Source organism: Lithobates pipiens, unplaced genomic scaffold (genome assembly GCF_037356315.1).
Source record: "Lithobates pipiens isolate NorthernLeopardFrog02 unplaced genomic scaffold, aLitPip1_a1.2 Scaffold_16, whole genome shotgun sequence".
NCBI classification, from domain to species: domain Eukaryota; kingdom Metazoa; phylum Chordata; class Amphibia; order Anura; family Ranidae; genus Lithobates; species Lithobates pipiens.
In genome coordinates, this window is record NW_027507748.1 from 372,670,233 (window position 1) to 372,688,659 (window position 18,427).

Below are 18,427 nucleotides of genomic sequence, written 5' to 3' on the forward strand. Positions count from 1 at the left end.
AAAGCAAACCCAAATCACAATGTTCCCTTCACCATACTTCACCAGTAGGATGATGTTTTGATGTTGGTAAGATGTGCCCTTTTTGCACCACACACATGCAGTGCTGAGTATGCTTCACGGATAATTCAACTCTTGTTTCATAAGTCCACAAAACTTTTTCCCAGCAGCATTGTTATTTGCCAAGGTGTTCTTTAGCGACCTTCAAGCATGCAGACATATTTTTTTTGGAGAGCAGCTGCTTCCTCCATGGTGTTCTGCCATGGACACCCTGTCTATTTAAAGACCTAAGTATGGTAGATTCATGAGCAATGTTTGTCCGTAGCAGTAAGGTATTCGAGCCTTTAGCTGTTACCCAAGGGTTCTTCTTTACCTCACTGAGGATTCTGCATTGTGACTTGGAAGTAATTTTGGATGGGCACTCATTTTTAGAAAGAATAGCCACAGCACTAAACTGTCTCCATTTATAGACAATTTGTCTGTCAACTGATGGATGCCTATACACTTTGAAATTGCTGTATATGCCTTTCCAGCCTTATGCAGATCAACTACTCTTGATCGTATATCTTCAGAGAGCTTATTTTTGCAAGGCATGATTTACATCAGCTCATGCTTTGTCTGAACAGCAATCTTAACCACTTCCGCCCCAGAAGATTTGGCTGCTCAATGACCAGACCATTTTTTTGTGATTCAGCACTGCATCGCTTTAACTGACAATTGAGCGGTCGTGTGACGCTGTACCCAAACAAAATGTACGTCCTTTTTTTTCCACAAATAGAGCTTTCTTTTGGTGGTATTTGATCGCCCCTACAATTTTTTATTTTTTTGTGCTATAAATAAAAGAAGAGTGACAATTTTGAAAAAAAAAAAACACAATAATTACTTTTTGCTATAATAAATATCTCACATTATTTATTATTTTATTATTTAAAAAAATAAAAATAAATTTTCCTCAGTTTAGGCCAATATATATTCTTCTACATGTTTCTGGTGAAAAAATAAAAATAAAATCGCAATAAGCGAATATTGATTGGTTTGTGCAAAACGTATAACTAGTACTACTAGTAATGGCAACATTTTTGACAAATTTTTGAAATCATTGAAAATTATACAGTGATCAATGCTATAAAAATGCTCTGATTAGTGTGTAAATGTCATTGGCTGTCAAGAGGTTAACACTAGGTGGCGATCAAGGGGTTAACTGTGTTAACTATGTGTGTTTCTAACTGTTGGGGGTGGGACTGTCTAGGAGAAGAGAGAGATCAGTGTTCATACATAGTATGGACACACAATCTGTCTCCTCTCCCCTGAAAGAACAGAGATCTGTGTGTTTGGCTGAAGCTATTTATTATCAATAAGATGTATTTACTCTTTTTTAAGTCATAATGGCAACAGCAACTACCAAAATGACCCTGATCAAAAGTTTACACGCTTCAGTTCTTAATACCGTATATTGCCCCTTTAACATCAATGACAGCTTGAAGTCTTTTGTGGTATTTGTGGATGAGGCTCTTATCAGATGGTAAAGATGCCCATTCCTCTTGGCAAAAAGCCTCCAGTTCCTGTAAATTCTTGAGCTGTTTTGCATGAACTGCACGTTTGTGATCTCCCCAGAGTAGCTCAATGATATTGAGGTCAGGTGACTGAGATGGCCACTGCAGAACCTTAATTTTTTTCTGCTGTATCCAATGCCAGGTCGACTTAGCCTTGTGTTTTGGCTCACTGTCATGTTGGAATGTCCAAATACACCCCATGCGCAGCTTCCTGGACGATGAATGCAAATGTTCCTCCAGTATTTTTTAATATCATATTTCATTCATCTTGCCAACAATTTTGACCAAATTTCCGGTGCCTTTGTAACTCACACTTCCCCAAAACATCAGCGATCCACCTCTGTACTCTTCAACATAGGCCTTGTTGACTTCTCTCCAAATGTAGCGGTTGTGGCCAAAAAGCTACATGTTGGTCTCATCACTCCAAATGACTTTGTGCCAGAAGGTTTTAGGATCGTCTCTGTGCTGTTTGGCATTTTGTAAGCGTGATACTTTGTGGCATTTGCATAGTAATGGCTTTTCTTCTGGCAACTCGACCACCCAGCCCATCTTTCTTTAAGTGCCTCCTTAGTGTGCATCTTGAAACAGACACACCACATGTTTTCAGAGAGTCCTGCATTTCACCTGAAGTTAATTTTGGGTTTTACTTTGCATCCCAAACATTTTTCCTGGCAGTTGTGGCTGAAATTTTAGTTGGTCTACCATTTTCCACTTTTTGATTAGGGTTTGAACTTTGCTGATTGGCATTCTCAATCCTTGGATATCTTTGTATGTCCTTCATGTTTCCTGTTTTATACAGCTCAACTACCTTTTCCTGCAGATCCTTTGACAATTCTTTTGCTTTCCCCATGACTCAGAATCCAGAAACGTCAGTGCAGCACTGGATGAAAGATGCAAGGGTCTGTCAGGAGTCCAGAAACTCATTGACCTTTTATACACACTAATAAAACCAAATAGATCACAGGTGAGGATGGTTACCTTTAATTGCCATTCAAACCCCTTTGTGTCAACTTGTGTGCATGTTATCAGGCCAAAGTCGCCAGGGTATGTAACAGGGTATTTTGGGTAGTTTCTGTTGCCATTATGATTTAAAAAGAGTAAACACAGTTGATTGATAATAAATGACTTCAAACAAACACTAACCATGAGCGAAACAAATGTTTTTGTGTTATCATTCATATTCTCTGAAAAATGGCCAATAAATTATAAGTTCTTCCGGGGAAATTAACCTTTTGAGCACAACTATCTCTCTCTCTCGCGCTCTCTCTCTCTCTCTCTCTCTATATTATATATATATATATATATATATATATATATATATATATATATATATATATATATATATATATATATATATATATATATATATATAAAACATGTTAAGTGAAACTGAAGTACTTGAAGGCATTCAAATAAGCCCAGTAATTTTCTCAAACACACCAATTCTTTTGGCAAATTGGCAGCATATATGTCAGAAGCTCAGTCATTATTCATTATTGGGGACAACATTCCCTTTTCAGAACTGCTCATGGGATCAGCATGCAGATGATACCAGATTATTTGACTGCCCAGGTATTATATTATTCAGTCGCAATACATTGGGCAGAGTAAATTCAAAATGTAGCATGAAACATGTGTTCTCACCAATTTCAGATGTCAGTTGTAGTTATATCTCACCGAACAGTCCACTATAACTCCTTGTGCTCATTACTTCTAATAATGCATGTTGTTTTGTGACAACACCTGACACCTGCCTTAGTACATACTCATTGCACAAGAACAGTGCCTGTGGAAACATTTGTTTCCCTCCAGTTATGCATTATTCCCTTAGATCCCAGCATCTCCAGGCAAGAATTTTGAATATGCTGCTGGATTTATGAGCCTTGAAGGCTCTGAGCATACAGAAGGCTCTCTCCTACTATCTTTTGTTTCTCACCATTCCTTGGTTTGCCCAAAGAGATTTCAGCTTCTTTCATAGCCCATACCTCTGAAGCAGTGCAAATTAGGCCACAGATAAAGCATCCTGTATATTTTAAGCTCAGAACCATCAGTGTCACAGAGCCAAGAGGTAAACAGATGCCTTTGCAGTTTAATCGAGGCTATGGCCAGATGTTCCTATTCACTCTCCTGTTGTGTGCAGGACAAACATATTGTATCTACTTCACACTGACAACACACATTACCCACTATTCTAACTGAAAGGTTGAAGTGAAGGGCAGACTTTCTCAATGCATTCTGTTACCCTTGATGACATATGTATAATGTTAGAAAGAAAGCTAAAAAACAAGTATAGTGAAAAGAGCTGGATAGCGCTGGCAAGAATAAAACTTTTCATTTCGCCCATTGGAAGTTGCAGCTCTTTACAGTTGGCACTTCTAGTGTGTTTATTCACTCCTGTTCTGTGGTCAGATTAGTCTAGCTGGCTGTCAAGTAAGTAATGTATATAATGTACTGGGTCGAGTAGAGGTGGAAGAAAGAGAGGATTAAGCTAAGTGAAGAAAGGAAGGCAATGTAAAAATGATTTGGTTGCTTTTTCAATTTTTTCAGTAAATCATACATTAAAAACAGACTAGCAGATACAGCTTATATTTTTATTTTTCACTTAAAGGAGTATTTAGTGGAAAGAATGAGGCTGTTATTAATATACACTGTTTCATTACACTGTTTAATATACACTGTTTCATTCCAAATGGTTTACCACCTATCTTGTTTTGAGAGTTATTTTACTGAAACAGGCATTGACTGTTGGAGGTAATCTTTAATGCTAGTATAATATATAATGCAATAATGCAAGATGTCCTTTAGATCAGATAGAACTTAAAATTGGAGGTCACAGAGACAGCAAATCTCTCCAATGGGTTACATGCAACAAACCAACTTCTTTTGGGATGTGTAATTTTAGAGAGGAAGGAGGGGATAGACTGTAGGAGCACTGTAATGCAGAAGGTTGTGACTGCTAGGGGCACTGTAATATAAAGATGACTGCATTGTAAAGGGACACTGTAATCATTACAGTGCCCCTTTACAGTGCAGCCCCCTTTATAGCAAAGTGCCCCCTTTACAGTGCAGTCCCTTTTACATCACAACTCCCATTTACATTACAGAGCCCCCCTTACAGAGCAGTCCCCTTTACATTACAGTGCCCCCTTTACATCACAGCCCCCTTTACATTTCAGTGCCCCCTTTACAGAGCAGTTTCAGTTACATTAATGTAAAGGGGCACTGTGATGTAAAGGGGACTGCACTGTAAAGTGAAGGGGGGGGGAAATGAGGGCACTGATTTAAAGGGGAGACTGTACTGTAAAGGGGGGCTGAGGACATGCTCAGTGAATAGACCTCCCACCCTCCGGTCCCTGGGGAAATTGCCTGCTGTGAAAAATCTTTTCTACTCCCAATGGCCAAAGTCTGACCCCCCTGAAGTCCAAAGGACAATAAACAGGTCCTTTGTTTAGAAAGTTTGGAGACCCCTGGTATATAAAATTAGTGCTCCAACTTATTGTGCATAAAGTGCATAAGTGCTAAAAATAAAATAATAAAAAACAAATTGCTGTTTAAAGTCTACATATTATTCCAAGTAGTGCTTTGAAGCAAACACTACAAATTGTGTAGGAATCTACATGCTCCACCACCCTACCAGGTTTTCAGACTCCTTAATAAATTTGGGGGAATGCTAAGTAATAGGAGGTCATAACAGCATTCATTGATACCAAAGATCTCAATGCCATCAGACTGTGATACAAACCCTCTGGGTTTAGGTCTCAGTCTCTCCTCAGTATAGCCAACAAGTATAGACACCAGAAAGAAAGAAAACAAGCCACATTGTGTAATACCTTTGAGTACAATGGTTTATTGCACAAATATAGGTACTCACAACATAACATCAACAGCACTGCATAGAAACTGGCGTGCATGTTGACATTACGAACAATTACTTCCCTAAATATTTTGTTACTAGGGAATGTCTTCAGGGGATCAGAAGCTGCCTAAAGCCACTTCTTGCATGGGAGATTGGCTAACCAGCATTTAGGCCACATGATTCTGCACATGTGGATAAGTAGAAGACTCATTCAGCAAAGTTGGCGGCGAACACTAGCTGTCATGGCATTCACACAGTGAAATAAGGGCGTAGGTAACAGCTCCATTTGATTGTGGACCAAAATATCCATAAGAATGGCATAATGGTCAAAATATGTTGATGTTACAGACTGATGGACAGCCATAAAAGCAACCACAGGTTGCATGGCTGGACTTGTCATGGAGGATAGAGCTTTAAAGCGTGCCTATAACTTCTTGTCTTTCAGGTCTTTAAACACAGGATTATCATCCACAAGGGGCATGGAAGTCTTATTAGGCAGGAAATTTCAGGATCTATAACAGCAAATGTCCACTTGCATAGAAGGTTTTCCTCAATAGGATAGTGTTGGGTGAAACACTTTTGGGGTGGGAATAGCATCTCTTGATGAGGCCAGTCCCCATACAAGACAGACTCATCAAGTAAATTGACCAGGAACGTCTTGGCTGGTTTTCCAGTTTTATTTTTTTATTTTTTTTGTTTTTATTTTGGCATGAGAATTAAATTGACATTAAAGACAACCACAACATTTGGTTAAAGTAATGATGGAAAAAAGATGGCTTTGCAAAAAATCCCATACTGGGTACCCTCAGGTGAGTAGACGTAGGCTGCTCCAATGCTAAGCAAGAGCTTACAGTGTCTATAATACCAGCTATAGTTTTCTTTAGTTTTGAAAAAAAATTCAAATAGGCACAGCAGTGCCATTGTTGTCATCCTCCTGTACTACTCAATCCTATAGGGTACAATGGTTATAAAAATAGCCCTTGCTATTTTGGACTCACTGCACTCCACTGTGAAACAGCAGTGCAAATTCTCCCAGAGAAAAAAAGCTAGGGGCACTCTGGGATAAATGTTTAGAGGGCTTCCAGCCTGTAATCACCAATCTCCCTCAGAAATAATTAGGATGTAATCCCTTCCTTGCTTTGCCCTCCATGATGGGCATACACCAGCAGGGTCCTCAGAGACTGGGCCCTGCACCAGGCAGACCACATCTCTCCACCAGTAGAGCACCGTGCAACTAACTCAAAGTGTTGCACTAAGTGTCAAAGTGCACTAAGTGCTGAAACCTTACTGGTTGGCCTCACGTTTTCCATGTGATGGGAAACAGGTACTACCAAGGAGTCAACCAATCCAGAAGCTATAGAAAAGATGATGTGTCTATGGTGCAGCCAGATCCTGATATAAAAATCACCATGGACAAAAATTCATAGAAAGTAAAAAAACCTCTATTTTGGAAAGAAAGCATCTCTCAGTAGAGAGAAGAGCTCCATCACCTAATGACACTAGAAAGAGGGAAAGTGCCTGGAGCTGCTCTAAACATACTCTATAGCACTAAAAATTTGAGGACCATGTCGGTACCCAAGGATTGAACCAGTTAAAAGGACAAATTAAACAATTTATTTGAAAATAGACAAGGTTAAAAAACAGTTGGTGCAAAAGATACATACACTGTGCACACAGTACCATACACGGTAATGAAAACAAGTAATGGACACGTAGGTCCTAATCCACGAAAGCTTAGATGTGTACCTTGACAGAGTCCTCTACATGTTTCATGGTATCCATCGCTTCTTCAGGAGGGGTCAGTCAAAAACATCTACAAGGTGGAATAAAGTTTCATAATTGAACAATTATACAAATTTCAAGAATTGGTAGATTTGAGTGTAACAGACACTTGAGTAGCAATACATACTAGATTAATCTTGGAGAATCTGTAAAGTTATAGGTAGCTTATCAAAGACGGCCCTGGAGGTGTCACACAGTACCAAAAGTAGTCCACCCAGGGCGGGCATGAATGACACTATGAGCACAAAAAAATCATAGTTGAAAAATGGTAAGGTGACAATGAGTCCAAGATTAATCTAGTATGTATTTTTACTCAAGTGTCTGTTACACTCAAATCTACCAATTCTTGAAATTTGTATAATTGTTCAATTATGAAACTTTATTCACTCTTGTAGATGTTTTTGACTGACCCCTCCTGAAGAACCAGTGGATACCGTGAAACATGTAGAAGACTCTGTCAGGATATACATCAATTTTTTTTTTTTTTAATTCTTGGATTAGGACCTACGTATCCATTACTTGTTTTCATTACTGTGCACAGTGTATGTATGTTTATACCAACTGTTTTTAACCTTGTCTATTTTCTAATAAATTGTTTAATTTGTCCTTTTAACTGGTTCAATCCTTGGGTACTGTAGTAGTAGTAGTGTCATTAGGTGATGGAGCTCTTCTCTCTACTGAGAAATGCTTTCTAAAGTCCTGGACTTTTTACTGCTATGCTACAGAGTATGTTTGGAGCAACTCCAGGCACTTTCCCTCTTTCAAATATCCATATTTAAGGATGATGGTACCCACCCCTATCCCCTTATCAACTTGAACGAGGCTTCATTTACTTCCTAAGGACACTAGCAGAAAACTGAGGCTAGCTAGATGGAGGGGTTGTATGGCAAATGTCCTAGCAGTTTTTTTTTTTTGCCAGTGTCCAATCACTTAAAGGTAGCAGCATATACCCCAGTTGTAGGGATTTAAAGAAGTCTGCATCCTGTACTGTAGAATCAGGAAATATAGGTTTATATAAAATATTAATAGAAATGATGAGAAAAAAAACAAAAACATAATATATTGAAAAGCTTCTGTAAAAGTCTGTAAAAGTTAAAAACAGTAAAATGTCTCCAGCCATACCAAATTCATAGTCTGATTTTAAACGCCTCAGGATGTTTTCTGAGAACTACTGCCATCAATTTGTTTTATTAAAAATCACAGTAACTCTCTGTATACAGCACTTTGCCTGTAATAAAGTGACATGTTATGATAAACTTTTGAGGCTTGAAGTTCTTAACATTCTCCTGTGAGAAGGACATTAGGTCAGTTTAACTTCTTAGTTTTTTTTTTCCTTATATTTTGTTTTTTTCCTGTCTGAGAACACAATTACAGCCAACATATTTGCTGCAGCGATGCAGGATTCTCAGGCAACTTTATAGGAAACCCTTGAAGAAAATATAATTAAGTGTTCTTTGGGTAAAGACTACATTTCCGCCTACATGCTGCTTACAGCAATGGCTAAGTGTATCTTATTCACCCCATATAGACAGTCCATTAGAATTTGAAAGAGCGGCAGTTCCCATAGAAAATGGAAACTAGCACTATGTACTACACTGTATAAAGGTGTTTACTTTAGCAAAAGCATTTCCTTATTATTTTACACAACAAGGAACATCTTCTGCTCAAAGAGGCATAAGAGGCACACATGTTCAATGCCAGAGAGGACATAGAAGAAAAACCTAAGAAGCAATATGATAAAGGTTTCAATGTGAGATCACACAGGAATGCATTTTGGATGGGCTTCAGAAGTATAGAAATAAAAAAAAAGATACTGTATATTTTTTAGAAAATGTGGATGTGCTTTTTTGTCAGTAGCATGCAGTTTCAATTTTGATATGTACATGAAGGGATTAGTTTCCCAAAGTTTACCCCTAAGATTCCCAAAACGTTTGCCAAACACTTAGGGTACATTCACACCATATGTGGTAGGCCTGCGTTGGACATCTATTCCAGTGCAGTCCCACTGCACGACCAGGCAAAATAACCCCTGCGTTGCGGCAGTGTGCTGAAAAAAAGTACTACATGCCCCAGGCGTCTAGCAATTGAACTTTTTGAAATATATGTGTGACAATGAATCAAGGTTTGTTATAAAAAAAAAGTAAATATCAACACTGCACTAATCTCGGCCAGACCGCGCCACACACCAACCATTCCGTTGCAATGCAGCAGCTGGTGTGAACATATATTTTAAATTCAATAAAAAACTTTTGAATCTTTTGTGAAATATATGTGAATTATGGATAAAAATGTACATAAATAGAGGCAATTTGTTATGTTTCATCCTTACATATTGTTACCCCACAATAGTATTTAAATGTTAAAGCAATCTGGCATGCCAATTTTCCCTTTATTTCTACTTTTTTATTTCCATCTATCTATTGAGATGAGGGTCACAGATAAGTGCCTTGTGATCACCTAAGCATTTTGGCTAATTTTTATCCTAGATAAAATATTTTGGGCATGCTATCAAAAGCAAGATTCAGATATACACGATATTGTCAAAAGTGTTGGGCCACATGCCTTTAAACCCACATGAACTTTAATGGCATCCTAGTCTTAGCTGTAGGGCTCAATATTGAGTTGGCAATTTTTTATTTTGAGAATCTTGCAAACAAGAAACACAATCCAACTTTTTTATACAAAAATACAAAAATAAATAAAATATTATATATACATTTTTTTTTTTTTTTATATATATATATACATACACACATATGCATAACATCTTGTATACACGACCAAACATAATAATAAAGGCTTACTTCAACCTATAATATGCGAAACAAAAGGTTTTTCCCAACCAAGAGAAATATCTCTGTATTATACCATATATACACATACACATTATATATACATACACACACATATACACACATACATACCCATTACTAAATTTGATTACCATTCAGACCAAGAAACATAGATTATCATGTGTATGTAGCCTTTCTTCAAAAAAAAATATGTTTAACTTTGAAAATCTAAGGGAGTGTCCAGAGAGAAAACAGGGAAAGAACCCAACACCCAGAGATCAACAAACAGCAGCTACAGGCCTGATATTCCTCCACGCCTTTATCCAGACCCTTGGCCGCCATCTGTCTTTCTCAAGACCCCGAATTTTCCCTACCTCACCAAGAATCTCACACACCACCACCAGAACAGGAAGGACTTTCTGCCGAAGGGATACCTGACACTGCATTCCAGGTGTAATATCGGACTACTAAGCTGACTAAAAAAAGAGTGTCCAAATCAAATCCCTTGCGATTCTGCAATGCTCCATACACCCACTCAGCATAAGACATGCTAGGCAGGAAAGGAATATTCAGAGCCCTCCCCACCTTTTTATAGACTTCTATATTGAAAGGGCACTGAAGCAAGAAGTGGTCCATGGTTTCCACCTCACCCTGACACTCCGCTCTTGGACAACCACGATTGTCCAAAGAGCGGCACTTCACGTTCCCCCTCACATAGAGCCTACCGTGAAAAGCGAGCGAGGCCTGGTCCCTAAATTTCAAGGGAATCCGCTCAGAATTTATTAAACGTAAACCCTCCCTCATAATATGACCTGGGCAATCCCTTAAGGCCAGTGGCGCATGAAAGACAGTACCCACAATCTTCTCACCCAGGAGTCTCCTAGGAAGGGACCTGATATCCTCCGCTGTCACATGCCACCGTCTAAGAATTTTCAGGCACGGGGCAACATAAGCCGGGAGCTTACCATGCTTGATCCTCAGGCTTTTCACTGGGCCACCACTCTCCCAACAGTCCAGAAAAGGTCTAAACCAGATCTGGAAAATACCTACCCATCCAGGCGGTCTCTCTGCTAGCATGTTACCAAAATTGTGCTTCAAAAACATCAGAGAGAAGAATACAACCGGGTTGACCATCCCTAGGCCACCCTTCCGCCTAGATAGGTAAGTCACATTCCGTTTCACAAGATTCAGCCTGTTCCCCCATAATAACTGGAAGAAACAACTATAAATCCTGGTATAGCAAGACTCTGGCAAGATGCAAACAAAGCTGACATACAGAAAGGTAGGAATCAGGTAGGTCTTAATCAAGTCCACCCTTTCCCTCAAGGAGAGCCGCCACCCCTTCCAGCATTTCACCTTGACATCAGCATCATTCAGCCTGGCTTCCCAATTTGACTTACTGTAATCATCAGGGCCAAACTCGATGCCTAATACTTTGACTTTCTGCTGAGGCCTGGGGAAGGTGTCCGGAAGTGCAAAGCTCTCACCTCCCTCGCTCATCCAAAAAACTTCACTTTTATCATGGTTGACCTTGGAGCCTGATGCCTCAGAATACTGCTCTATAACAGACAACCTCTTGCGCCTCCTCTGTCCCAGAGACAAAGACAGAAACGTCATCAGCATAGGCTACGACCCTCAAGGGCGGCTCACCAGTAATGCCCACCGGCACCCCGCACAATGGTCCGCTCTCTAGTCTTCTGATGAAGGGGTCGATTGCGAACACGTATAGCAAAGGGCTCAGTGGACACCCCTGGCGCACCCCCGATCCAACCCTGAAGGGCCGTCCAACCCAACCGTTAACAAGCATGAAGCTCTCTGCCTCTCTGTATAAAGTCTTAAGCCATCCAATAAACCCACCCTCCAGGCCATACTTGTCAAGGAGAAGCCAGAGGTACTCATGATTGACACGATCAAAAGCCTTTGCCTGATCCAATGCCAGCAAATACTTTCCCCAGCCTTCAGCCCTGCAATGTTCCAGAGCCTCCCGGACAGCTAAAACCGCTGAAAAAGTGCTTCTGCCCTGGACTGAACAGTGCTGCTGACGAGAAAGAAGTTTGTCTGCTACTGACGACAAGCGCCAGAAAATTATCTTTGCCAGAATCTTTCTATCGACATTGAGAAGGCTAATGGGGCGCCAATTCTCAATCATCGAGGGATCCTTGCCTTTTGACAACAGAATCACAGCAGATTGTCTCATGGAGGGAGGGAGTGAACCCTCCTGCAGACAGCCATTAAATACCTCCACAAGATAAGGTACCAAGCTGGATTTGAAAGTCTTATAAAATTCAGCCATCAATCCGTCTGGCCCCGGGGTTTTCTTAATAGCCAGACCATCTATAGCTTTGACTACCTCTTCTGCTGTGATTTCCCCTGTCAAACTTGCCAGCGGAATGTTATTTCCCAGACCTGGTGTAGAATCCAGAAAACTCGACATCTTTGCCTGATCGAGGTACTTCTCTCCCAGAAGATCTACATAAAAAGACCTTGAGACCTCCAGGATCCCTGACCTGGATTTTGTCAAAGAGCCCGTACTGTCCCTTAGCCCAACAACCGTCTTAACTGCTGCGCTTTGTTTGCAGTTCTGATAAGGGTCGGGCGAGTGATATTTCCCATAGTCCCTTTCCAGAACCAAAGAAGCGTGCCGGTCATACTGATACTTCCTAAGGAGAAGTTTCACCTCAGAGATTGCCCCTGAATCTCCACCACTCGAGACAAGGTGGTCAAGTTTTCTCCGCAGCTGCTGGTAGGCAATGTACTTACCAAGCTGTTTCCTTTTTCCTATGGCCTTGAAAAACCCACTAATCCGGCTTTTGGCAAGCTCCCACCACTCCGACTTACTGCTGCAGAAATCCAGGACGGTTACCTGAGCCTGAAAAAAAGCCTCAAAGGATTGTCTTATCTCCTCATCATCCAGCAGAGCCGAATTCATCCTCCAAATACCCTTTCCTTTAGGTGGCATATCTGAAGCATTGAGAATAACAGACAGCAAAAGGTGATCAGAGAACTCCACCATACGACACTCAGGAGCCGAAAAGGCAGAGTCCCCCTTAAAAAAAAAAACCTATCTATCCTGCTCTCACAACTGCCTCGCTTAAATGTGTACCCCGTGCTGTCTGGGCAACGCTTAATATGCGCATCTTCCAGACCTGCTTCCCTGGCTATCGTATTGAGAAAGACGCTATCATATCTCAGACTGTCAGTGGAGCCTTTCCTGTCTTTGGGCCTAGTAACGGTGTTAAAATCACCTCCAAAGACAACTTGCCGAGATGTAAAAAGGAAAGGCTTAATCTTTGTAAAGAGGCATTTCCTCTCCCATCTAGTTTGTGGTCCATAAATATTTATTAAACTCAGATCATGCCCCTTCACAGAGACATCCAGGACCATACACCTTCCAATCTCTACCTCGATAACCCGCCGACACGTTACCATGCCAGTAAAAAGTACTGCAACTCCGCTGTAAGGCTCAGCCGCAAGAGACCAGAAGGAGGGCCCACGCCTCCACTCCCTCTTTGCCAGTTGGACATCGGCAAGGCTGTTTAGCCGGGTCTCTTGCAAAAATAAAATATCAGCATCCATCTCGCTGAGCAAAAATAAGGCCATATCACGAGCCCTTACAGATTTTATGCTGGCAACATTAATCGTTGCCACCTTTATCGGAGTGGGAACTGCCATCAGGATGATTGAGGTAGGCGTTTCTTAGCCTGAGCTCCCTCCCCCCTTACTGGAGACCTTAATCTCTTTAAGGAACACTCTACCTCATCCTCCTCCATCTGAGACACGGAAGACTCCTCCTCCCCCTCAGATAAGGACCCAAACTTGTTTCCCAGAGGTAGGTCATCTACCTCTAAAGAGGAAACCGAGGAGGCAGAGGTCAGGACTACCTTATTCCTCCTTCTCCCCACCTTAGTCCACTCTCCCTCCTCCCCTGAAACATTACCCTGAAAGACCTCATCTACATCATTAGCAGTGACAACTCCCCCCTTCTTCATCTTAGAACCCCCACCAGAGGTCTTACGCTGCCTTAGGGAAGGCCCAGATGAAGCTGCCACCTCAGATCTGCATGAATCTGCCCCTTTGGCAGCCTCAGCCAATCTGGATGACTTGTTTACATTCGGAACACTGGGCACCTGAAACACTGGGGAAGAACACACAACAGATGTAGACACCGATACAGTAGGGCTCACAGACTGGGGAACAGACACAAGAGGGGTCACACCTTCAGGTTGGGAAACTGACTCCTGGGGGGGGTCCTCAGGACTAGCTGAAACAGTTCCACCAACCCCTTGCTGCTCCCCACGTTCCTCCTCCTCCATCCTCAGCAGTTCTTCCACAACCTCCGGCTGATTATGGAGGGCCTCAGGGCAAAGGCTATAGGGGTGACCTAACTTGTTACAAAGATTACAACGTATACTATTGCAGTCCTTTGCAACATGCCCCAAGCCCTGACAGAGGGAACATTTCTGCACAGAACATGAACTGGAAAAATGCCCCTTTTCCCCACAGCGATGGCACAGCTTTGGTTGACCTGCATAAAAGGTAATAATCCTGTCACGACCTATAAAGGCAGACGAAGGGATGTGCTTAACAACATTACCCGTGACATGCAGTTTTACCAACACTGTCCATCCTCCTGTCCATATCCCCCTATCATCTACAACTTTCCTCAAGGGGGCTTGGACATCCGCATATCTCCCCAACCACACCACCAGATCCGCAGCAGGAATAGACTCATTACGTACTAGAATGGTGACGTTCTTATATAATGGCTGGCGAGAAATTACTTTGGGTGACAAACCTGCCCATCTTGGGAACTCCTTCCACCTCTGCTCATACCGCTCCCAAAAGATATCTAACCCTTCCGCCTTGACAAAGGAGAGATCATACTCATATGACCCAACCGGGCTGATAAGTGCAAAAATCTCCTCCGCTTTGAACCCCATCCCCAGAATACGGTCCACCACATCTCTCCTATTTGGGGGGGGGCCTTCTCCAGTCCACCTCAATTGGACCACATTGCGGCGTTTAAAGGAGCTACCAGATGGTGTTAGATTAGCTGGACCTTCACTCACATCACCCCTAGCAACTGCAGAATAACTGGCCCTACTTACCCTTGGGACAGGTGCAGCCAGCGCTGCAGCATAGGAAATAATCGCACTCCTTGCAACATCCCCTACATCACTTTTAGTTATAGACCCCATTTTAGATAAAGCAGTAACAACGTTATTGTCAGGAACAGATGGAGTAGAGACTTCTGACAAAGAAATATTCACATTACCCTTGGTAATTCTTACTTCATTACCAATAACTAAAGGGTTACCAACAGTGGAGATGTCCTTATCAGCACTCTTCACAGCAGAGTCTGCACACCCTTCACTGACTGGCTGTACACAGGTGGAAGTCTCAGCCAGGAGATGCGCTTGCTCTCCGCTGCCCTCTACTGCACCATCCATAGGAACTACACCTCCATTATGTTGTACAGGCAAGTCATGAACAAAACCAGATTTTTTCTGTCATCTGATGTTTCAAAGGTTTTGGGGGGACATCATTATCCTCTTCTTCATCCTCAGATGATTCAGACATGGTACACTTGCAACCATGCAAAGGTGATTCCATTTCTGAAATTATCTTTAACATACCTGTTCCCTTCACAGGCTCAGATGGATCATCTTGCTCCATAGCCTCCTGCTGCGGTGAGAAGGGCACACAGCTTCCTTGGCCTGATGACAGATTACCAGTCAAAACATTTGACTGCTGATCACCTGCAGCTTGTGCACCAGAGCTTTCCCCATTTTCTGCCGGCATATTGATACTTGGCACAGGAAGCAAAGATTTTCCAGCATGCTGACCAGAAACACAGTCCAAGCCCACAGAAACGTTTTTGCTTTGCACTGACCTTGGTTCTTCACACTCTGGTGATGCCTGCCCTCCACTGGCCTCTATGGCCCCTCTGCGCATTGTATGGAAGCGATCATCATTGCCATACTTCTCCTTGAAAGCACCGCTGGTTTCTTTTAATGTGGCCACCAGCCGACTCTGTTTTTCTATTTTGGCCTCCAAAGCCATCAACTCAGGCCGCATCTGTCTTCTCTTAGAGCTGTGAAGCCGGTCATTTGCAATTTTTTTATGCTTGAAGTCCAACTTTAACTTCGCCAAAACCTCTTCCTCCTTGGCGATTCTCGCAATCCTAGCGCAGACCTTCTTTCTGTAGGCCGACAGGCTTTCACCTTTAGCTGGGCCATTTCCCAGGTCCTCAAACACTGGTATGGGAGGACCGGTACTCTGGCCATCTGGGGGATCCTCCCCTGGGTCCACCCCAGGTTCCTGCATCCACTCTGGGTATAGGGAGTATTCAAGCTCCCTGGATCAGTAGGCCTCACTGGAGCTCAGGAGATCAGCAGTAGTGCAGCCACACCCTTTGCAGCTATAACAGCTTCAACTCTTCTGAGAAGGCTGTCCACAAGGTTTAGGAGTGTGTCTATGGGAATGTTTGACCAAACTCACTCATCCATGCCATCCCCAAACTCTTCCCACTAAGTTGGGATTATGACATTGTCCAAAATGTCTTGGTATGCTCACCCCTTAAGAGTTCCCTTCACTGGAACTAAAGGGACAAAAACAACCCCACACCATAATCACCCCTCCACCAATTGATTTGGACCAGTGCACAAAGCAATGTCCATAAAGACATGGATGAGAGAGTTTGGGGTGGAGGAACTTGACTGGCCTCAACCAGACAGAACACCTTTAGGATGAATTCGAGCAGAGACTGTGAGCCAGGCCTTCTCATCCAACATCAATGTCTGACCTCACAAATGCGCTTGTGGGCACAGTTTGAGGATGGCCCCTTCCTGTTCCAACATGACTCCGCACCAGTGCACAAAGCAAGGTCCGTAAAGACATGGATGAGCGAGTTTGGGGTGGAGGAACTTGACTGGCATGCATAAAGTCCTGACCTCAACCCGATAGAACACCCTTGAGATGAATTAGAGCGGATACTGTAAGCCAGGCCTTCTCGCCCAACAGCAGTGCCTGATCTCACAAATGCACTTCTGGAAGAATGGTCAAACATTCTCACAGACACATGCCTAAACCTTGTGGACAGCCTTCCCGGAAGAGCTGACGCTATTATAGCTGCAAAAGATTGGCGAACTCAATACTAAACCCTAGAGACTAAGATTGGGATGCCATTAAAGTTAATTTGCATGTAAAGGCAGGTGTCCCAATACTTTTGGTAATATAGTGTAAATTTAACATAGAAAAAAAAATGCATTAATACAATAATAGCAGTGACACCAAACATTGCCACTTTTTCTTTTTTTAACAAAAAAGTTATTAGTTACTTTTTTAATACTAAACTTTCTATCAAAATGAATAGAGCTTTTTTGCACCTAGATAAGTTTGCTATTAACTGTGAAGGTAGTATCAAGTATAGTGTATAAAAAGAGTCAAGTGTACATCTGAAATGTTGTGCACCATGCATGACTATGTTGGCTGTCTTGAAGAAAACTTGCATTGGCCTTGGCATTTTTCCTGGCCCGTCAGGAAAATTTGTCAAAAGCAACACTCAGACACACTAGTTTCAAATATCCAGTAGCCTTACAGAAAAATATGACTATATTATTTAATTTATAACCTGTGAAAGCCATTCTTCATCCTCCTGGCCACTATGGTCTGACGCTAGGCTGTCATAGGAACCATGCCGTGTGATGGGACCAGGACTTCCAGGAGGAACCACTGAAAAACAAGATTTTAGAATGCATGATTAGAGCCATTCTTTAGCCATTAAGAAAACGATTAAGTCATTACACCTGAACTCCAAACAGATTTAAAAGACACAGATTAACCACTTTCAGACCGGACCAATTTGCTGGTCAAAGACCAGACCACTTTTTGCGATTCGGCACTGCGTCGCTTTAACTGACAATTGTGCGGTCATGCGACGTGGCTCCCAAACAAAATTGACGTCCTTTTTTTCCCACAAATAGAGCTTTCTTTTGGTGGTATTTGATCACCCCTGCGGTTTTTTATTTTTTGCGCTATAAACAAAAATAGAGCGACAATTTTGAAAAAAACGCATTATTTTTTACTTTTTGTTATAATAAATATCCCCCAAAAATATATAAAAAAAAAACATTTTTTTCCCTCAGTTTAGGCCGATACGTATTCTTCTACATATTTTTGGTTAAAAAAATCGCAATACGCGATTATTGATTGGTTTGCACAAAAGTTATAGCGTTTACAATATAGGGATAGTTTTATAGCCTTTTTATTAATAATTTTTTATTATTTTTTTTTTTACTAGTAATGGCGGCGATCAGCAATTTTTATTGTGACTGCAACATTGTGGGGGACCCATCGGACATTTTTGACACATTTTTGGGACCATTGTCATTTATACAGTAATCACTGCTATATAAATGCAGTGATTCCTGTGTAAATGACACTGG

The 18,427-nt window shown here is 41.7% G+C and overlaps 1 protein-coding gene across 5 annotated transcripts in view; it reads right to left on the reverse strand.

Annotated features, from left to right (window-relative positions):
* Nucleotides 1-18,427, reverse strand: part of BCAS3 (BCAS3 microtubule associated cell migration factor) — a 1,583,483-nt gene that overhangs the window by 704,572 nt on the left and 860,484 nt on the right. For all 5 annotated transcript variants that reach the window (XM_077482133.1, XM_077482136.1, XM_077482134.1 and 2 more), the window contains one exon: nt 17,614-17,714. In XM_077482133.1, coding sequence (XP_077338259.1) covers nt 17,614-17,714 — 101 coding nt within the window. The remainder of the gene's footprint in view (nt 1-17,613; nt 17,715-18,427) is intronic.